Genomic DNA, 22,081 nt, shown 5'->3' on the forward strand with positions numbered 1-22,081 from the left:
CCTCCGGCCCGCGGGACGCACGCCCGGGAGGCGCGCGGGTCTTGCGCTCTGCGCTCCAGAGCTGTTCTCCGAGCGCCGGGGCCGCAGCGCAGCTTCTACCCGCGCCCATTGTTCCCCGCGGGGGCGGGGCGCCTGGAGCCGGGCCGCGCGCCGCGCCCCCGAACGCAGGAGGGAGGGAGGGAAGGAGCTCAGGGTCTCCGCGCCCAGCCCGGCCCGGGAGGAGGCGCAGCGCGGCGAGCCGGGGGACCCGGAGCGGGACTGGGAGCCTCCCGGCGGCACCCAGCCTCCCCGGGCAGGGGCGCCTGGGGCGGNGCCGGCGACCAGATCCTCCCCGAGGCCGAGGTGCGCCTGGGCCAGGCCGGCTTCATGCAGCGCCAGTTCGGGGCAATGCTCCAGCCTGGGGTCAACAAATTCTCCCTGAGGATGTTTGGCAGCCAGAAAGCTGTGGAGCGCGAGCAGGAGAGGGTGAAGTCGGCGGGATTTTGGATTATCCACCCCTACAGCGACTTCAGGTAAGGAGGCCGAGGCGATCCTGTGGGTTCCCTGAGCGGTCGCAGGCATGCTTCCTCTCTCAGCCCTGCCTCTCAGCCAGAGTTAACTTTCCTTCCTCGCGCGGGGAGCTCCGAGAGAAGTGGGGCGCCTCTAGGCACCGAGACACCCCCAGACCTCCTCCTGCACCGCGCTGGGAACTTTCTTCTGTGTTCTTGCCCTCTTGGGGTCTGGGCCACATTAGAGGCAGGCTAAAAAGGTGTTCCGAGGCTGGCCAAGCCCTGCCGGCAGCCAGGATAAGGCTCTGCCACTTTAAGCCACACATCCCACCTCCCTTTTCTGGGCTGCAGAGTCAGGGTGGCCATCCTAGAGGCAGTTCCAGGTCATTCAGCCAGAAGAGCTGGGCCACGAAGGGAGACAGACTTCTTGGCAGAGGGGCCAGCTCCTTGGGCACTGACCCCAAGCATTAGTATCGCCTTCTGGTGCCTTGGGAAGCTGCAGCCGGGGAGGGAGAGCTAGGCCCCTGGAGGAGGGAGGTCACTAGGGCCTCAAGTCCAGGATAGAAGCCCACCGTGGCCACCTTAACCCTGGGCCCAGACCCTCATGCCAAGTGGTGGGCCAGCAGCAGACATCCCGAGCATCTGGCAGGACAGAATGACCTTGCTCATAGTGGTCAGGGAAGATGCCTGGGTCCTGACTGACAAGCATCTCTGTCCTGTGACCCCAAGCTCATCCTGTGCCCCATCATCACCCCAGTGGTCCAAGCTCCAGCAGCTACTAGGACTCTCATGGGTCAGTCATGGGTCCCCAAACACATGGTGTAACCGCCAGTCAGGGAGAAGGACCCTGCCCCCTCCCCCATCCCCTGAGTCAGATGCCACCAACAGAGTAGATACCACTTGGAGCCCGAGGGGGTATCTGCAAAACAGGAGATTGGGGATTGCCTCTAAAGTTGAAATAAGGGATGACCCCCATCCCAGTCAAGATCTTATGGTCCCCCAGGGTCCCCCTGAGTTTTCCTGATACATAGGACAGAAGTGAGGGTCTGAAAAACATTCACCCTTTAAAACTGGATCTAATTCATTCTCTCTCTCTCTGAGCCCTGCCCCCTATCTAGCTCCCTTCTCTGCCTACCCTGCTTGCCTGCTAATATAAATGAGTGTTTTGCCAACCCAGAGCCCTCTTTGCAAACTCCGGGGAAGCCAGGTTTGTAATGAGAGCAAAGCCATTTTCCATCCAATGAGAGAGATTTCTTGTGTTGGGAGTGACCAGTCAGGCAACACACGATGGCTTAAAATAGTGGTGAATAGAGCCCCCGCCCCCTGCCTTTCTTTTTTTGAGGGACTGTTCTTCCTAACCCTAATATCCAGGGTTCCCATTCTAGAGGGTGTGGGAGGCCAAAGGACAGGCTAAACAGACAAGAACAGTCTTCAAGTTGAGTGAGCAGATGTGGATCTTCCCATCAGGAATTGTGGCTGGTTCCCAGGGCCAGGTTCCTAAAGTGTGGCCTTCCCTCTGGTCAGTACTGGGACTTAAGGATCAGCCTGAGCGAGGGAGGAGGGGGCAGGGGTTGTATCTCCTGCACCCTCTGGGTGTCCTGGGCTTCTGTTCCTCCCTCTGAACTTCTGGGTGGTGGTAGCAGGTGGGCTGTGCCACTATCAACCACTTCAGATTGTTGAGGGGCTTTTCCTCCCCTTGTTCATTTTCTCGCTGTCTTCGACGTCTGAAAGCCTCTGTTCAAAGTTCCCCATTCACCTGGCATGTGGGGGTGCCAGGGGGAAGCCCAAGGCATGCCTGGCCTCCCTAGACAACAGTCTTGGATTGAGCACCTTCTGGGAACTGGACCTTCCTTACCCTGGATGGCGAAGAGCTGGGTTGATTGCATCAATGGGGTGCTCCCTGCCGCCTTCCTGATCCTACTCTGCCCGTCTTGGCATGTCTGTCTGCAGTCCCCCGACTGCAGACTCTCTCACTAACTGCAGGCTGCCCAGGACATGGCGGAGCGGGGGTGGTGATGGGGGAATAGGGAAGGGTGGATGCAGCAGGATTGATAGTGGGCAACAGGATAAGGGTCAGGCTGGGCTTTGAACTTGGGTTTTTGCAACAAGCAACAGGGACAGGTAGCTGGAAGCGCACGTCTCTGTGTGCAGCCCTGTAGCTGCCTGGTGCGGGGTGGGGTGTGAGAAAAGAAATCCAAGAAAGACCGTCTGTGTGTGTCTGGAGGAGCAGTGGTCATAACCCTAGGCCAAAATAGCTGCCACATCTGCACAAGGTCAAAGAGGCAAGGGCCTGGCTAAGTCTTCTGAGCTTAGGAAACCCACCAAACTAGTGTCACCCCCACCCCTAGCACCTCAAGCTCAGTCCCTTGAGTTTCAGCCACTGGCCTTGGGCTTCTCTATAGAGCCAATCCCCACTGCCCAGCTCAGCCTTCACAAGAGCTTCTGCAAGCATTGCTTAGGCCAGTTGAGGATTTATTCATCATTTTGACGGGCAGGAAGCATTGATCCAGCCGAATTGGTTTAATAAAGAATCGCCAGCAAACCATGATAGATTGAGTTTGCGGTTTGGAGTTCAGGGCTCCCTGTCATGGGCTGCTTCCGGCATCTCCCATTCCTGGGGGAGGAAGGTTGGGTGTCTTTTCCAAGGGCTGGAGTGGCCTGTGCTCTGCAGGACCCGCAGAACCGGGGTCATGTCTAACAATTGACTTTTCTTGGCTTCCTGTGCTTTTCCTTACCATGGCTCTGGATATTCCATGGCTCCTGTGGGTTTGTCTGGCCTTCCTTTCTCCGGTCGCCTTTTGAAACATATTTAAGGTTTGGTTGGGTTCTTGGGTCCTGGAAGCGTCCTTCCTTCTATGTGAACCATGTCCTGGGACCTGGGCTTGGCAGTGGGAACCTGGAACAAAGAAAACAGTGTGTTTTCCAAGAGAGAGGAAAGGAGTGGGGACTCACAAGCCTGTTGGGCTTTTAAGTGTTGGGCACAGGGGGTTTGCCTGGGGGTGTGTACGCCTAGGTGTCTGTCTGTGAAGGTGTCCTGGGGCCGTGTGGGTGGACATGTGGGCTGGTACAGAAGTCCCTACATGGGATGTCTGTTCTGGAGCTACTCCCGTGCCTCCAACTCTAGTTTGGCCTTGAGAGTGGAGGCAGACAGAAGCTTGGCCCTTCTCAGCCCTCCACCCCTCCCTCTTCTAGCCTGAGCCTTCTGAGGCTGTGAGGAAAGGAAAGGAAGGGCCCTAAAAGGTCCTTTCCTTGGGGCAGAAACAGCTAGGCTCTGAAGCCATGGAAACTGGGCCAGTGCCCTGATAAATCCTAAAGGTGGCCTAAAACTGAATTCTCATGCTGGCCCCTGGTCCCAGGCACTGCCATTGCCCACCTCCTATCACCTGCCCAGCCCTGTCTGCTGTGGGGCCCTGCTGAGCTTTTTCTGAGCCTCAGTTTCCCCACTTAGAGAAATGAGAATCTTGTTGCCCACGTCAGACACGACTTGCACAGCTGTGATCACCCTGTGGAGGTAAGCGGCTCCAGTGCACTGTCAAGAGCCCAGTGATGCCACTGTGAGCCATACCGTCCCCCCTCTCACCGCCTCCTTCCCTTAGTTCTGAGTGGACCAGATGGGCCTCTGTCCTTGGCTCAGTCCAGTGGTTCTGAACCTGTATCAGAGACCTAACTGAGAACCTGCTGGAAACTGTAGGGTCTCTATTGAGAAAAATGCACATATATCCAGACACAATAGGATGCTCAATGTCTGGGGTCTGTGGACTCCCTAAGTTGAAAACCATGTAGGTTGTGAACCGCGCTCTGTCTAGACAATCCCAGAAAAGAGCCTTGGTCTGGCAGGGCCAAGTGCTAGCCTCTTAGAGCTAGCCTTCCTTGGGGCCCCCTGTAACCTGAGGCCGGGGCCTCCCACTGCTGGCAGGATGGAAATGAAAATGGAGCAGAGTCAGATGCCTGAAGAAGGCACTCTGGGGACTAGTTACTTTTCTATTTCCTCAGTCCCACGCCCATCCCTCTCCCCTTCAACCTGGGGCAGGACTGTTTGCACAGGAGGTGGTGAGGAAGGAGGAGGGAGCAGCGGGGCTCTGGAGTGGGGGGGTTCTGAGGCCCCTCCCTGGGTGGGCCTTCCTGGGGGCCATTGTGCAAGAATGCTGCTCCTGCTAGTGGAACAGAGGAATATAGGCGCTCACTCCATGTTGTGGGGTAGAAAGCCAGGCCAAAAGGAGCTGCAGGCCTTGCGGCGCCAGGGGAGGGGGAAGGGCGCCTTGGTGCAGAGGGGAATTCCAAGGTGAGCTGCCTGGGCTGTGCTGTCAGCTGGCACAGTGGGCAGCGGGATTCTCCAGGGATGAGGACGTGCTCAAGCTGATGAGGCTGGGCTGGTGGCAAAAGCCAGCACCCAGCTCGGGGCCGAAGTGCTCTGGGGATGCCAGGTGCACAGAAGGCCCATGGGGCCAGGCCCCTTACATCCCCTGGCTGGGGAGGGCTGGGCTCCAGGTTCTCCTCTTGCAGGACTTCAGTTTGTGATCTGGTTACTACATGATGAGGCTGGGGGCCGCTGCCCTGCCCGGCCCTGCCCTGCTCGCTCCCTTAGCTTCTGTGAGCTGTGATGCTTCGGGCTGTCAGGTGGCCTGCCTCACACAGTGCTGGGATGCCTGCCTGCCTGTCTGTCTGCTTGTCCATCTGCCCTCCTCTCCCATGCTGTAGGGCCTCTGGGTCTTCTGGGATGTCCTCTCAGGCCACCACAGCCACCGTCATCCAGCTGTCCCTGCCTGACACACCTCCGGGCATTTGGACGGAGCTGTGTTTGTTCTAATGCTGTGCTTCTCACATTGCCATGGCATCCAACTCACCTGGGCATCGGGTTAAACTATAGATTCGGACTCATTAGGTCAGAATTAGGGGTGGGGTTTGACATTCTGCATTTCTGATAAGTGCTCAGGTGATGCTGATGCTGCTGGTGCCCAACCCACAGCTAAGCTTGTAGGACTGGGGTTCAGATCGTGTGTATATTCTATGCTTGGCCGGGGCTCCCTGAGGGCAGAGACTCTGTCTTCTCCCATTGGCCTCTAGTACTGAGCACAGCAGGGTGAATTCTGTGAACTGGGTTGAGCAGCCCTCAGCCACAGAGGTCAGCCGCAAGCCTGGGAGTGTTGAATTCACAGACCTCCCTGCCTGCCTGCACTGCGGCTTGGACCCTGCTGGCCCTGGGTGCTGGTCGTTGCGAAGGAATGAACAGGGGCAGGCCAGGTGGCCAGAGGACCCTAATGAATCCATCTGGTCCCCTTGCCTGGGTGCTTTCTCTCCCATGCAAAGGGCCAGAGGAATGGGCCCGGCTGGAGGAGCAGGGGCAGGGAGTGCAGTGACCGCTCTGCTGCAGGGAGGTTTCTGGGAAGAAACAGATGTCAGTGAGAGAGTCCAGAGAGGTGTCAGGGTAAGAGAGTCGGTGTGAGGTGCCTCTGACAGTGGCAGCCTGGGAAGAGGAAGAGACCTCCAGTAACAGCAGCTGCCTTTGTGCCTTGAGATTGTGGTGGAGGGGGGTTGTCTGAATGTTAATACCCCCTCCACTGCCCCACACCATGCCTAGCAGGCTCCCTGATGGGCTGGACTTGTCACTTCTCTCTGCCCCTTCCCACCTTGGAAAGCACAAGTGTACATACAGATGACAGAGCTGGCAGTGTCCTCGCAGCCTGAGTGGCCCTTGTCACAACACTGGCCATCGTGGGGGAATTCACCCAGAGTAGAGGTGCAGCCCCAGCCACCCCGGCAGGGAGGAGGGGCTTGTCGTTCAAGCAAGGAGGCAGCCAGCTCCCACACATACACCCCTTGGCTCAAGGACTCTGACAAAGCCGCTACTGCCAGTTGCTAATTAATAGAAGGGCTACTAAGGCCGGCCAGGCGGTCCTGCTTGGTCCCAGGGGATGTTGAAGAATCCACGTTTCCCAGCCAGAGCAGGCCATGGAGAGGACAGGGGCATTGCCTTGGCTTTGGAGAGGATGTTCTCTGCCAGCCGGGCTTTACTGAGAAAGCATTGCCAGGGCCCTGGAAATCTGTGATCCCAAAGCCTAGGAGGCCACTCAAAGACACTCTTAATCATCAGCACCTGCCCTGAATTGGGGTGGGAGCAGCACAAAGAGGTGGTGAGCTCCCCGTCACCAAGGGTACTCAAGATGTGACAGCAGTACTTAGATGAGAAGTTGCTAAGCAGCATCCCATGGACCAAAGACAGCACCCAGATGTGTTCTGTTTGGGTAGCATAGTGTGTCATAACAAATCAGAGACAGTGTTCTAAAATGGAAAGATGTAACATAAAAATTTGGCTTTCAGGCTTCTCCTGAAACATTGGGAACTCTGGCAGTTCTGGCCCCGCGTTCCCACACCATTGCAGGCAGCTGGAACAGACTAGAAGCTGCCCCTTTAGTCTGACTTCTGCTCCCCAGTTGCCCACTGTCCCTAAGGCCCTATACCCAGCCATGTCATTCATGCACCTTTAGCTGCCTGAACTCCTGTGTTCTGAGTTTACAACCCTAGATTCAAACCAACGGAGACTAAAGCCAGGTGGACTCACAGATCAATAGCTACCATTTGTGAACTGTCTATACCATGTACCAAACTGTCAGAAGCTTTAGGTCTCATATTTTAATTACTCTTCACAGTAGCCTGAACAATAGGTTCTGTTACCCCCAGTTTCCAGATAAAGAAACTGAGTCTCTGACAGGAGAAAAAAAGATTTGCCCCACATCATGCAGCCGTGAAGTACCAGAACTGGAACTTGAACCTGGTCTCTAGGACTGTAAAGACATTCTTGTGCCTCTTTTCCCCTCTTTCTTCCTTCTTTCCCTCCCTCCTTCCTTCCTGTCTCCTTTTTTTAAAAAACAAATTAGCTTTTAAAAGCTAGATTAAAGGGGGGTGATGGGCATGGAAGAGGGCGCTTGTGGGGATGAGCACTGGGTGTTATATGGAAACCAACTTGACAATAAACTATTAAAAAAAAAAAAGCTAGATTACAAGAGTAGTTCAAGAAAACATTCTCCGGAGAATAAAACAGGTGATAATGTTTGACCACACAGCATCGGTGAGGAGGGGCTGTGGGAGATGGGGCTGAACCAGCATGGGAGATGTAACAAGCCTCAGAATACCAGATCTGGACAGGCCTTAGCAAGCTCCTGGTCCAAAGCCTCTATTTTACAAAAGGGGAGCAGAGGGGCGCCTTGGTGGCTCAGTCGGCTTGGGTGAGGATCCCAGGGTCGTGGGATAGAGCCCTGAGTCAGCCTGTGTGCGGAGTCTGGAGGGTGCTTCAGATTCTCTCTTTCCTGCTGCCTCCTCCCCCACCCATGCATTCTGTCTCTAATAATAATAATTAAAAGGGGAGCAGGGGACTAGGGAGGGGAAGCCACTGGCCCAGGGTCACAGAATAAATCCATGTCAGAGATGAAACCGGAACCCAGGTGGGTTATGTAACATCTGGCCTCAAAGACCTTAAAGTTCCACAGTCCACCCCTAGACCCCCGCCAGAGGTCCTGAATGGTCTGTCACTGGAGCTTTTTCTGGTGGCAGCTACATGCCTGAATTTTGAGATGATAGGTATTTTCACAGTCCCTTCTTAACTTAAGCTTATCCAGTGAGAAGGGAGTCTTTCCATATTGGAAGATGCAGCATCTCCAGGCTGAGACGAGTTTGCCCTGACACCCCCCCCCACCACCACTAAANGGGATGCTGAATCAGGGTCCTGACTGGTGCGGGGGCTGTTGGGATTTTGGAACCACATCTAGATGCTGTTGATGCGCCTGTTCTTCAATAGGGGTGATTAGGGGAACGGGGGCGAGCAGCCAGTGGTATCTGTGTTCTCTCCGCCAGAGAAATAGGTGGGCACGTGGTCTATTCCTCACATCCTCCAGAGAAGTGAGGAAGTGGAGTCCCGGTTTAGGACTCCGTGTGTGTCCAGGGTCGAGGCTCTATCTGAGGCCATGGTCTGGACCCACGCTGTGACCAGAATCAGGGTTCAGCCTGGGACCAAGATAAGGCTTTGGTCTGAGGTCAGGAACTGGAGTCCTCCAACACCAGTACCTTCCTGAGGTGGCCAGGGCTTGGGACAAGGTAGGCATGTGGCCCAGCCCGCCTTGTGTCCTTCCCCTTCTTCAGGCTCCCTGAGCTCCTACACCTCTTAGCATCTGAGCCAGCTGCCTCCGGTCCTCTCTGGGAGGTAAAGTACAAATTATAAATAAACAACAGTGCCACTGCTGCCGCCGCGGGAGCCACCAAATCTCACACGTGACGGCTCCCCGCCCCACTCGGCTCTCGCATTGTTTGGGGCTGGTGTCTGTCTTCCCAGCCAGGCAGCCAGCTCGTGGCTCCAGCTCAGGGCTGGGCAGAGGCGTGTGCCGGCTTGACGGAGGGGCTCCCTACGCCCCACCGCACTGTACCCCCTGCTCCACAGACTGTGGAGCCAGCAGCAGGGCCTCCGGGTCTGCTCACGGCAGCTGTGGGGACCTGATAATTGGCTACGGCTGATTTTGTGTCTGTCTAAGCATTTATCTGTGTGGGTGGACGTGTTATGTCTGCGTGAAGAGGCTTTCAGAAATTAATACATAACATGGGGCTGGCTAATACACTGTCTTCTGGGCTTGGGGGGGGGCAGGCTTAAGGTAGGGGTGGGGGGTCATGCCCCCTCAGAGACCAGATGCTCCCTTCCAAGACTGTTTTTCACCCACTGTGGGGGAGGGGTCACTACCTACCTGGCAAAGAAGAGAGTAGGGTTTCAGGTCCTCTTAGGGTAGATCAGTATGGATTGATGGTTAGTCAGGGAAGGCTTCCTGGAGGAAGCAGATCTGAGCTGGATCTGAAGGAAAGAGAGAGACCCATTCAGCACATTTGCTTGGAAGCAGGTTTCTGGGAGATGGAGCTAAGGGGCTGGGGTGGGCTTTGGCAAGCACTAAGAGCAGGTTACTCCAAATCTGCCTTTTTTAAAAGATTTATTTGAGAGAGAGAAAGAGAGTGTGCGCGAATGAGCAAGGGGCAGAGAGAGAGGGAATGAGAGAGGATCCCACACAGGCTCTGCACTGTCAGCGCCTAGCCCTGAGCAGGGCTTGAGCTCACCAAATGCAAGCCTCGAACTCAAAAACTGCGAGATCATGTCCTGAGTCAAAGTTGGATGCTTAACTGACTGAGCCACCCAGGTACCCCCAAAATCTGCCTTTTCGGACCTGTACTCATTAAGCTCTGCCCTTCACCCTTCAGGACCCTGACCCCACTGCCTTGGGTCTTGCTCCTGACGCTGTCTGAGTCCGCGTGCCTATGTTTGCAGGCGTATGTGGGTCTCTCTGGACTCTCTGGGCTTTTGTGGCCCACGGGGCTCTCCGGCCACAGCTGCACAACCTCTGAGAAGACCCCCTTTCCCTGCTGTACTCAGCCCGGAAGGCAGGTGTTGCCACCGCATTAATGTCACTGAGTGTGTGGCCTGGAGCCCAGAAGTAATTACCCTGCAGTTCCCTATTGCAGGCTGGAGCAGCCCGTGTCAATGATTAATGTGAGTCCCCAGCCACTCATGGCCAAAGCCAGCCAGGGGTTTCTCCCACCTATCGTGTGTCAGAGGATACGAGGTGCTTGTTCTTTTCTGCAGGGACAGGAAAGACCCTCAAGCCCACAGGGCCACCAGCACCTTTTAGAAGGAACATGGGCCAGCAGGGAAGACTGCGGCTAGGGCCTGCGTGTACAGCATCGGGGCCAGCCCACCCTGGAGCCCGCGGGGACTGTCATCCGGAGCTTTCCTCGCTTGTAGCCGTCCACCCCTTCCACGCCAACTTTGCCCCTCCTGGCCCTCCTCCTGTTCCGCTGTATGACCTCAGCAAAGTCCTTTCTTGTCTCAGTGTCCAGGGTCAGGCCTCAGTCTGAGACTGAGAAGAGAGCAAAGCTAATTGCCCAAATAGGTATTGAACCCGTAATCCTGACCCCATTAGTACAAATTGAGCCAGCAGGGCAGGGACAGCGCTGCTGATGAGTAGAGCTGATGAGAACCTCCCTCCCTCTTTCTGGAGACTCCGCCGAGGCCTATCCAGGCATGATCCTGGAGTTGTGCAGCGCCTGGGCTCTGGGGGCCCTGGGAATTCCTTACACGCCGGCCTCTTTCTGGGGAGGCTCTGCTAGCCCTCAGTGCTGGGGGCCAGGGCCCCTAGCGTGTCGCGTGGCACCCGGCAGTCTGCTGAGCTCCCCCGTTAGGTCATGGCCCCCTTGGGAGTGCAGAGCAGGCCCGCTTTTTCTTGTTCCTGGGCAAACCCCAGCCCCCTTCTCCTCCCAGCCATCTCTCCTGGGGGACAGTCTTCCCCTCCTGGAAGCTCAGACCTGGCCACAGAGGAGTTTAGATGTGAGGATCCGTGGAGAGCACAGGTCGTGAGGAGGCAGCCGTGACTGGAGGGGTCCTGGGGACAGGCTGGCAGCACCGTGGGCTTTGGAACCGGCAGGGGAAGGAGATGCGACAAGCTGTTTATTCTGTCCCAGAGGCTCTGAGGAGTCCTCATCCCACTATGTTGCTTTACCGCTTCCAGGGGCAGAGCCCAGCCCCCGCCATCATGAGAAGGAGGCCAGTGAATGGTCTGCTCTGCCCCATCCAGCTGTGAGGACAGAGCCCAGGCCTCACCTCCCTGCACCTGGCTTTCCTCATCTGAAAACGCTTCTGGAGAGGGGCTGGTTTTAGCAAGCCCCCAGAGTTGAGATTGGCAGGCTGCAGAGCCCTCTGGGAGCTGTATGCACTTACGGATACCTGGGCCTCCCTGTATGGGGCCCGGTGGGGGCAAGTGTGGGGGAGCACCCAGGTGATTCTACTTCTGTCACTTTAGGAGCCAGTGAGCTGGGCACCCCAAGGCCCTCTCTGTGCACACAGTCTGCAGCTCTCCGACTGCACCACATCTGCCTCAGCCCTCCGGTGCTCTCCAGAGCCTGGGGGTGAAAAAACGCTTGCTCCCCAGCCTGCCATCCAAGCCCATTTATGATAGGCCCTTCTCCCGGGAGTCATTACCTTTTCTTGTGTTAGCCATCAGAATCGTAAAACTCCGGGGCTGGCGGGACCCTAGGGAACACGGCCCTCACTCTGCGTCCGTGTCACACTGTGTTTTCCTGGACAGAAGGCAGCGGAGTCCCATCTGGCTCATGTCCTCAAGAGCCCAGGCATCTCCAGGGAACCCCCATCCTAGCAAGAAGGGGGCCACGTAGACCCTCCCAGAGTCAATATTTAGCGACTATCGTGGGGCAGCCCTCCCGCGGCGTCCTTGTCCTCGTTAGTCTCATCTGTCACCAGAGCACCACTTCTGCCCTGAATCCATCTCATTTCCCCCTTCGCACGGGCGCTCCCTCGTTCAGGAGCAGGTGAGCGCTCCTACCTAAGTTCCCCCGAGGTTGAGTCCATGTGCTGCTCCACAGCAGTACGCTATTTTTGTTCCTTTCTCCTGAGAGGGGACAGCTGTGCTTGAGCCTTCTTTGTTTTCTGTAAGCGGGGTGGGTAACTGCTAGCTCCCTCCCCATTTTTCCCCAAATGGTCTTGTGAGCTGGGTGAAGCTCAGAGAAGTTAGGCCACTAGCCTGAAGGCACACAGCATCCTGGCAGCTGGGAGCGCTATAGAGTAGATGACCCCTGCTGTACACGGGTGTGTGTGTCTATGTACGCTTACCCTTACATTAGTGTATCAGTGCACACACAGACTGAGGGTCTCCAGCGAAGTCTGAGCCCATCAGAGGAGCAATGTGTTGATATCTTGGTATTCCTTATGGCCGGGCCCATGCTCAGTTGTGCCTTTGAGGAGGTGCAGCCACAGTCCTTTCCCTGGAGGAAACTCTCTTCCTCTGCAAACTTCATGGCTTCCCACGGCCCCAGAAGAGCCCTGACTACTCAGTCTGGCCTTCAGGGTGCCCCTGTCTTCTCTGCAGACCAGTGTTGGGTTGGCGGATGAGGCGTTAGAGTTCCTTAAGGTTTATACTCTTCTCTGGCTGAGCTTTCCGTCTGGCCAGCTGCCCTTGGCTGGCCACGTTAGCCTCCGCACTGCAGAGATGCATAGAGTTGGCCGACTCTTTAGAGATCGTCTGGCTCCACCCTCTTTTATCAATGGGGAAACTGAGAAAAGGATTATGAGAGGCAGGGACTTGTTCAGGGCACACAGCAAGTGAGAGATGGACAGGGGACTGGGACCCAAGACTTGTACGCCACTGGCCTACATTCCTTCTGTTGTCCAGCATGAACCTCATTCCTGTAACCGCGACACTGACCTTCCTGACCGGTGGACACACTCAGGCCACGTCCTGTTTGGGGCCTTAGTGCCCAGCAGACCGCGCTGCTCCCTGTTTCTCTGTCCACGTTCTCAAGCCTGGCTGAATTTCCCCTCCATCTATCCCCCCCACCCCCCCATGCTGCAGAGCCAGACCATCCCCTCACTACCTGCCCCCACTGGCTTACAGCCTCATCTGCCCCTGGAAATGGTCTGGACCAGTGGGTCTGTCTGGCTGCAAGACTGAGGGCTCCTTGCGGTGGGACCAGCCCACACATGTCAGTATGCCCATAGCCCTCGGGCCAGGACCTGCATCTTAGTGGTCACAAGAATAATAATGGTGGTGGTAACAGCCTGCTTGTACTGAGTATTTACGCTGCGTGGCATGTTATAAATATCTCATTGAATTCTCCCAGAATCCTCTGAGGTGGGATTAATGTTCTCTTTCTGCACACGAGAAAAGAGGCTCAGAAAGGTTACGTGATCTGTCCAAGGCCACACAGCCAGGTATTTAAGCTCTGGAATGCCTAATGTCCCTGCCGCATGCTATAGCCTGGCTCCTTGGTGTAGTCCCTGGGCCAGCCGCTTTGGCATCACTGGAGATGCAGATGCCGGCCCTTACCCCATAACCCGTACATCCCAGTTTGTGTCTTGGCAAAAGCCCCGGGTGATTTGTGTGCATATTATGGTTTGTGAAGGATCACAGAAGGGGAAGACTCCATCAGTTACAGCCCTCAGCTCACCCCTGCTTGGGGAATAGCAGAGTCTAGCCCCCCAGGAAGGGGGTGGGGGGACTGTGCAAAGAGTCTGGGGGAATGGGTCTTCTTTGGGACTTCAAGAACAAAAACAAATTTCGTTCCTCAAGTCACATAGAAAAATTAGAAAATAAAAATGCACCAAAATCCCAGCCAGCCACCCATAAACCAAGCACTAGATGCCCTTGGTGCTGAATGTGTTTGGAGGCAGCCCCAGGCTGCGGGCCGGGCCGAGGGAGCAGCTACCTGGGAGCCCTGTGATTCTGAGTCAGAGAGTTTGAGGTGGGTTAAAAATAGAGCCCCAGTGGCCAGAGGCTGGTGGGGGGAAGGGAGCAATTCATCTTTAAAAGGGGGGAGACCCCAAGTCAGGGAGGTTGGGCCAGAAGAGGGGGCAGTGAGGATGGGGGGTTATGCCCTCCGAGGCCAGAGCTGTGGGCCCAGCCCGGCCCTAGAAGGTTGTGGGATGGCAGAGTTCCAGCCTGAGGGAGAAGGAGAGTCTAAAATGCCAGCCCTGGGGCACAGGGAGCCAGGACCCCGCCCAGCCCGCAGGCTGGCAGGCGGCAGCTTCTTCCCGGTAGGGGGTAGGGTGGTGAGGGGGTTGGGCTGTAGCTCCGCCTCAGAGGAAAAAAAACAGGCGCCTGGATGGGGAGGGGGCAGGGAAGGGTTGGTTGAAGATCCAGTTTTTAAGGTTGGGAGGGAGAGAAGACACGGAAGGCAGCTCTCCTGTGTGCGTGCCCACGTGTGTGTTGTGGGCGGGCACGTGGTCTCCTTTGCCGATCACACCTGCCCTTCAAATGGCCTCCCTCCCTCCTTCCTCACTGGCCTCCTCCAAAAAATCTGCTCATCCTGACCTCCCCATCACGCTAACACGTTTCCTGCGTGTTTACTCTGGCTGCCTAAGAGTCCCCAGGGGACCCGGTGTGTCTTTCTCCTGACACACGGGAGGGGGACTCTTCCCAACATGGGGCACTGGTCATTGGCTCAAGGCGGATTTCAGAGTTTTGATTATAAAGGGAATATTTGCCCATTTTTAACAGATACAGAATTTAGAAATAGAACAGAATGTAGGAAATCTAGAAAGGTGTGATGGAGAAAACAAAATCACTCATAATCCCACCACGTAGCAATGATCGGTGTTAACATTTTCGGGTAGTATTTTTAATTTTTATTTTTGGCAGTCTTTTCCCCACGGACGACAGCCTTTAGTCCACCCATCTCTTTAGTGATGAGACAGTTTTACTGAGTGGCCANGCTGAGGACATAAGACACATACTTGGTCTGCAAGGTGGGGGCAGCACAGGGGGATTCTAAGATAACCTAGGAGACGCCTTCTTACTGCTCTTGCCCTTCGCCCCCTCCCCTTGCCCACCCCCACCTCCTGGATCTCTGTGCTAGGCCTGTTTGGGAGGAAGGGAGAACCCTTAAAATCCTCACAGAGAGGCCACACCCTTAATGAGGGGGGTTCTGCCACCAGGCACCTGCATGGGTCAGGCTGGAAATAGTCCTGCCGAGGTTGAGGCCGCTGTGTCCCCGCACCAGCTCCCCGTCATCCCACTCTGTCAGAAACCCCAACCCCCATGCTTCTCCTGGCTTCTCATTCATCATTTACTANTTTCAGCACCAGGTGGGGGCCATTCTCTGATGGATGTTCCTGGGAGTCTTGGAGTCACCGGGGTTCGGACTGGATAAGGTCCACCCTGATCACCCGAGGCCTGTGAAAGCCTCGTGGGTCTCAGTGAGCTGCCATTTCACGCAGCTTCTGCTGGGCCTCCTGTCACTCAGCTTTGTTCCCCAAGGCTTGTGTTCATTCATTCATGCTTTCCTTCACCTATCCATTCACACATTCATTAGGACCTACTGTGTAAAAGGCCATGAACGCCCCACGCCAAGGTCAGAGAGTTGCATAGACCACAAGGTAAAAGAACACAAACCAAACACACCATTTCATCATGGTGTGACAAATACTGTGCCACGGCAACACACATAAGGGGCACCTAACCAGATTTCCAAGGATACAAAGAAATGAGGTCTCCTCTGAGCCAAGGAGCCTGGGGTGGGCAGGGGTGGGGAGGAGAGTCCCAGGGCAGATGCCAGCGTGTAGGCAAGCCCAGAGGACAGGAAGCATGGTGCATGTGGGGCACTGAAGGCTGCTGGGATGTCTTGAGCAGAGCAACGCGAGGAGGAAGGCTAATGAGACAGTGCGGAGAAGGCAGAGTCCAGTCTGAACGGGCCCAGGGGACGACAGTGAGGGACTTGGTTTAGCTGGGAGCAGAGAAGGCCTCTGGGCTTGGCAACACATGGAGAGTGGATTGGTGGCAGGATGTGGACCCCACCCAGCTCCCTGAGCTATGCGGGGTCCTGGGCAGGCCAGGAGCCCAGCTCGGGAGCCACGGGTAGGCCAGGTGGTGTGCTGATGACACTCTCTGGGTGCGTAGGTGGTACGTGAGGGAGATGGAGGGTATCTCCAGGTTTCTAGATTGAGCATCGGGTGGCTGGAGGAGCATGCTCTGGGAGCACAGGGGTTTGGAGGAAGCTGTTTCGTTGTACCTGGATGTGGCGAGAATCAGGTTCCTGAGCAACATGCAGGTCTAAAAGAGCGACATGGGTCACCATAGGTGAACCCACGGGTGTGGAGCATAAGAGAGGTCTAGTGTGAAAGCCAGCCGAATAATGGAGGCCTTAGGAGTTGGTGAGGTCACCCAGGGAGACCGTGTGGAGAGAGAAGGGGCCCGGGGCCAAAGGAACAAAAGCACGTAAAGGTCACGCAGGGGAAGAGGAGCCTCTTCAGGGGAAGGAGAAAAGGAGGCTGAGAAAAGGCAGGAAGCCCAGCAGGGCAGGGAGGCCTCACAGAGCGGCCCACAGCGACGGGTGGCCAGCAACAGAGGGCAAAGCCCCCAGTGGGAGGCGCAGTTTGGGTGTGCGCTGGCCCTGTCCTGGGGGGCCCACAGGAGTGTGGGAAGCGGAAGCGGAAGGGAAAGAGGTGCCTCTTCCGGGAAGCTCATTTCTGATGGGAGAAGAGATAAGGCAGCGGGCGATTCCGAGTGGTTCCATTTTATTTTTTAAATGAAGGGAACTTAAAAGAACAAGCTGATGGAAGGGATGGGTGGAGAGGGAGCTTGAAGATCCAGACAAGAGAGGGGTAACCTATGGGTCAGCCTCCCTGGGGAGGAAGAGGGGATGAGTGTCAAGAGGCAGGTGTAGGAGTCACCGATGCCTTTGGGACTGGAGGAGGGAGGCGGATGAGGGAGAGGCAAGCAGGGTAGGAGTCTGGTGGCAGAAAGAGAAAGGGGACATTCTGGTGGCTTCTCTTTTCTCTGTGAAGTAGAAGGCTGTGTTCTCCGCTGAGATGGGGTGGAAAAGTGGCTTCAGAGCTTTGAGGAGAGGAGATGATTTGAAATGGCTGCTGGAGGAGCATGGTGGGGAATGTTTCCTAGGGTCTCCTGGAAGGCTGGGCTGGTGGAGGGGAAGGCCAGCTGAGTATGAAAGCCTTGATGAGGAAATCGAGGCACAGGAGCCGAGGTGCTTAAATATTGAGTAGGAGGGTTCTGAGGTTGTGGGATTTTCTGCAGTTTCCTGAAATGTGAAAAGGGTGAATGGTGGTCCTGAGCCAGGGTATGATCTTGTGAAGTGGGTGCCTGAGGGACGGGGTGAGACAATTGGATGAGTGGGACGAGTATGTCTCAGGGGAGGGGAGGAGGCAGAAGGGTTCTGTGACTCCCCATTCCTGGAACAGACACTAAGGAATAGACTTAGAATGGCTGGCTGAGAGAGCTGGAGGGAAAGGAGGTTGGGGTGAGAGATGGAAGAACTGGGGACGGTGGCATGGTCTATCCCACGCTGCAGGAGAGGGTGACCGATGTGTGGTCGTTAGGGTCAGGGCACCAAGCCACTGAGGGGCCGGGTGTTTGGGGCTGATCTATGGAGTAGAAGTCACCCAGGACGATGGCAGGGTTTGGAGTGGAATGGGAGGTTGTGAACTAAGTGTCGGCACTGCCAGGGTCCCCGAGGGCGGCAGATGGATGCTGGCACGATGGCCAGAAAATGCCAGGATGCTCTCAAGATCTTGTAAACATTCCAGCGCAGGCAGGAAGTGGCACCAGTGCGGATGGGGGAGGATGCCGGCCCCACCCCCGATGATGCTGAGCTGTGTTGCGTCTGGGAGAGCGGTGTCCTTAGTGCACAGCGAGGGCTCGTTTAAGGGAAGCAGTGGAGGGGTCGGTCAGGGACTAAAGAGGCGGAGGATATAGGCAAAGAGAGCACAGGAGAGAGGAGGAGCCGAAGGAGGGACCGAGTTTGGGAGAGAGAAAAATACTACCAGCCAGATTGATATTTCTGTAGAGTAGTTAAAAGCGGGATTCTGGAGGCAGGCTCTTTGGGTGTAAATTCTTGATCCACCACCTATAGCAAATTTCTTAATGTCTTGTGCCTTATTCTCCTCATCTGTAAAATAGGCGTAATCATAGTATCTCCCTCAGAGTTTTTATGAGGATTAAGTCAGGTAATCTCTATAAGGTATTCAGATGAGTGCCTGGCAAATAATAAGTGTCCAAAAAACACTGGCCGCTCTCCTCCTCCAGTTTCATTGTCTTCACTGTCACGGGGGGCAGTTGTCTGTGCTGGGCCTGGAAAACCCAACGATGGCTCAGGAACCCAGGGGGAGCTCCCCGCTCCCAGCCCTGTCTCAGACACGAGGACCCCTAGATTCCTGGTTTCCGTGATTTGTTGGGAGGCCGCGAGGAGAGCTAGGTGGCGCCTGCCGAAAGGGGCAGGATGACAGCTGCTCCTAGACTCACAGCACAGCGAGGCAAACTTCCCGGAGGAGGAGGCAGTCAAACTGAGGAAGGGGATTTCACAAGATGGGGGTTCAGGAGGCAGGGGTGGTTCTCAGGAGGAGGAGAAGCAAGAATGTGGATGGAGAGAGGGCCCCGGGGGTCAGGTGTCCAATGGCTACTGTGAAGGAAGCAGGAAGGAGAACAGGGACGTGGGGCACAGGTGATGCCAGACCTTGGAGCTTCAACTTTCTTCTGTAGTCATGGGAGTCCGCTCAAGCTTGCAAGGACTGATGTAATCATAATATTTGGAAAGATGACCCAGAGATCATGTGAATGGGAAGGAAAGAGTGTGGAGGCTAGACCCAGGTCGGCAGCAGGGACATGGGTCCAGGTGAGGAGCAGTGAGGAACTGAACTAGAACAGAGCAGTCGGGATAGATCCAGAAGCCATTGCAGAGGATGCTAGACAAGACTTGGCACTGCATGTGGGGCCTGCGAGGAAAGAGAAAGTAGCTGAGGATGGCTTTGCGGTTTTAAGCCCAGGTGATTGAAATGCTGACTGTACCATTCAGCTCTGAGGAGGAAGGTGCTGAGTCCAGCCTTGGACTTGGGTGCAGGAGCCAGCAGACCCTCCAGGTGGCAGGTGGGAATGCAGGCCTGGTGCTAGGAGAGGTGTCTACACAGAGGCAGGGAATAGAAGATGGGGCCCTGGGTGTGCTACTCACCGGGGAGAAAGCATGGCAACCCTGGCCTGCAGTCAGCACTGTCTGGAACGAGGCCTCTGCCTTCAGGGAGAGGCAGCATTCTAGGCAGTCCAAAGCCAGGGCTCAGGCTGGGCTGAGGCTTCATCAGTGAGAAGTTGGAGAGGCCTGGAAGAAGTAGCCCTTCAGATGAATTCTGAAGGATGGAAAAGAATGTAATGGGCAAAAACTGACACTCTTTCTTCCAGCTGGCAGGAGTCCCAGTGAATGTATGCAAGCATGTGTGTACGAGGGCAAAAATTAACAGGAGCACATAGATGAAATGTGTACAAAAATGTATTCAGGGGTAGATGTGTACATGTGCACGTGTGTGCAGGTGTTGCACCTGTGTACGTGTGCATGCATTTGTGTGTGTGAGTGTATGTGCTCAGGGGCAAGCATGGGCATTTGTGGGCAAGAGGAGGCTGAAGGAGGCCGTCCCTGTTCGACTTCCACTACTCCTGCCCCCGTTTTATTACCCTTCATTCCTCTTCAGCCTCTAGGAAAGAAGAGGGCCCTTTGTCTGGTCCTTGAGTCTGAGTTCAGGATCAGGAGCCTCCTATCTTCTCTTCCATCAGCTCCCTTGAGACCATAACCTTCTTCTCAGACCAAATGATGAAATGTCCCAGGTGTCAGTGTAAAAGGACTGCTTGGCTTTTTGCCATCCCCCATTTCTTCTGCACATGAGGCCTCCTCCAAAGCTGGCCTATAGGCCACATCCTCCTGCTGAGAGGCCACCTGCCCGCTTGGATGGCCAGGTGGGAAGGAACATCCAGGACTGAGGGAGGCCTGGGATCCTGGGGCTGAAACTGCAGTGAGGTGTGTTGCTGGCCAGGGCTTCCTTTTACCTTCAAGAACACTGGGATAGGGGAGGGTCCTCTGGCTTTGGAGAGAACAAGGTCTCTAATTCAGCCATGTGCCAATCCCAGCATGTCTGAGTCTGGCTGTCCATGGCTTCCCTGCCAGGGCCTGTCACATGTTACCATGGAGTGCGTACTGTGGATTGTGGGATTTAGTTATTCATGACTCTAGGGGCAGTGAGGTGCTAGGGAAATATGGGGCATCCAGCTTGAGGTTTTGGAAATGTTACTGTTCCTCTATGGGCCTTAGTTTTTCCCTTTTACAGATTCGTGCAGCTGTGCCTGACCGACTGCTGATGACCAGGGTGCTTTTAATATTTGAAAGGTGTGCTACTTCCCCCACCCAGGAAGCACCTTAGAGGGCTCTGGCATCAGGAGGTTGGGTTCCCTCAAAACCTCTTCACAACTCTCTCTTCTCTCTTTAAAATTTTATTATTGAGGTTTAGCAGACATACAATGCTATATTACTTTCAGGTGTAGAACACAGTGATTCGACAATTCTATACATTATTCAGTGCTCACCACTTTAAGTGTCGTCACCATCTGTCACCATATCTCTTCTCTCTTGTCTACAAGAGAGGACCACATCTGCTGTGATAGGCTACCTCGATGCCAGTAAGGCTTGTCTCCTTCCCTGCATCCCATTGAGGAGCCTAAAATCCTAAGCGGTCAGGCTCTCAAGTCCCCCAGACCTCTCTGAATCTCGTTCTTTTCCTCACTAGCTGTGTGGTCTTGGGTAGATATTTCTTTCTGAGCCTCAGTGCCATCATCTGCAAAATACAGATGTTAGCAGCCACCTCAGTGCTGGTGTGGATTAAATGAAGTAATGCATGGAAAACACAGAGCAAGTGCTTGATACATGTGAAATCTTTTGGAGTCTTTATGAATTCAGTCACCAAGGAGCCCCCGTAAAAAGGCCTAGGGACATTAAGGAATCACTTGAGATGCTTCTAATCACTGGGGTTGGCAAGAAGAGGGGCTCAGGGAGCAGAGGATGCAGTGGGGAGGCTGTTGCCAACTTCCCCTGGCTAGACCAACAGATTGGGACTGGCAGGCACTGGGAACTGTCCATGGTGCTGAACACTTTTCTTCCGCCTCACCCAGCCCTGCTTTTGGATATCTGTGGAATCATCTTGCAAAAGTAAGGAGAGGTCATCTCCAAGGCCAAGGCCAGCTCCCAAAGGCCAGCTCCTCCAGGAACACTTTCTGGCCTCACCCTTCTGGGCCACCAGGAGCTCACCTTCTCAGCTGCATGGGTTGCTGCCTGGGATGGTTTCTTACATCGTTGTCCAACTTGTCTTATAACTAAGCCTTGTCCTCTCAGTGGACCATGAGCTCCCTAAGGTCAGGGCATCTGTCTGCCAGGGCAGATTGGTTCTGTTGTCTGACTGTTCTCAGAACATTGTGGTCCTTGGCTTTCACTACTGGACTCTCCCAGAACCATTATACGTTCCCTTTGACCCTCACCCCCAAGTAGATGCTTTGCTTTGGCTCTTCTTTGGAAGAGTTCATCTTCCTCTCTGACCTCTCCCCTGTGAATTTGTTGACTTGAATTACTTATTGACTCACTTTGTAATACAGATAGGCATAGGTCAGTGCATTTTACAAATGTCAATTCATTTCATCCTTACAACAATTCTGCCAGTTTGGTACTGTTATTATCCTCATTGAGCAGACAAGGAAACTGAAGCATGGAGAGATTAAGTGACTTGCTAGTAAATGATGGAACCAGGAATTGAACCTAGGTTGGCTGCATCTGAAGGCCTTTCTTCCCACTATATTATGCTGCCTTTTGGTTAGCTCTGTGATGTTTCAGGATACTAGTTTATGGGGAGGAGTGCTCCAGTATTCCGACCCCAGCCCAGATCAGACACTAGAAATATCCCTTAGCATCTGGAAACTCACGATTGGAATAATTAGACAGAATGCAAGGAAATGGTTGTTTTTCCCTCATGTAATTTGGTTTTATGAAGACCACTAAATGCAAACATTCTCCTGTTAATTACTGTCTCAAATTTGGTCTGTAATTGAGAGAACTAGAGCTGGGGAAAGTGTAGAAACCCGCTGGAGTGGCAGGCCTGCCCGAGTCAGCACTCTCAGCCGCTTTGCGCCCGCTCTGTTAATTTTAGAAACTCTTCTAGCTTGGGTGTATTATTAGCTTTATGTACAGAGGGCCACAGGGCCCTCAGTAGCCTCTCTATGCCTGTTTTGTTTTGTTTTGGTTTT

At 54.8% G+C, this 22,081-nt stretch overlaps 1 protein-coding gene across 1 annotated transcript in view; it reads left to right on the plus strand.

The window, feature by feature from the left end:
- The window catches only part of HCN4 (hyperpolarization activated cyclic nucleotide gated potassium channel 4), a 37,208-nt gene that overhangs the window by 486 nt on the left and 14,641 nt on the right, over positions 1-22,081 (plus strand). Inside the window, 1 exon segment of the mRNA XM_077748992.1 lies at positions 60-512. Coding sequence (XP_077605118.1) covers positions 60-512 — 453 coding nt within the window.

The sequence above is a fragment of the Crocuta crocuta genome, unplaced genomic scaffold, assembly GCF_008692635.1.
Source record: "Crocuta crocuta isolate KB4526 unplaced genomic scaffold, BGI_CrCroc_1.0 scaffold130, whole genome shotgun sequence".
Taxonomy (NCBI): domain Eukaryota; kingdom Metazoa; phylum Chordata; class Mammalia; order Carnivora; family Hyaenidae; genus Crocuta; species Crocuta crocuta.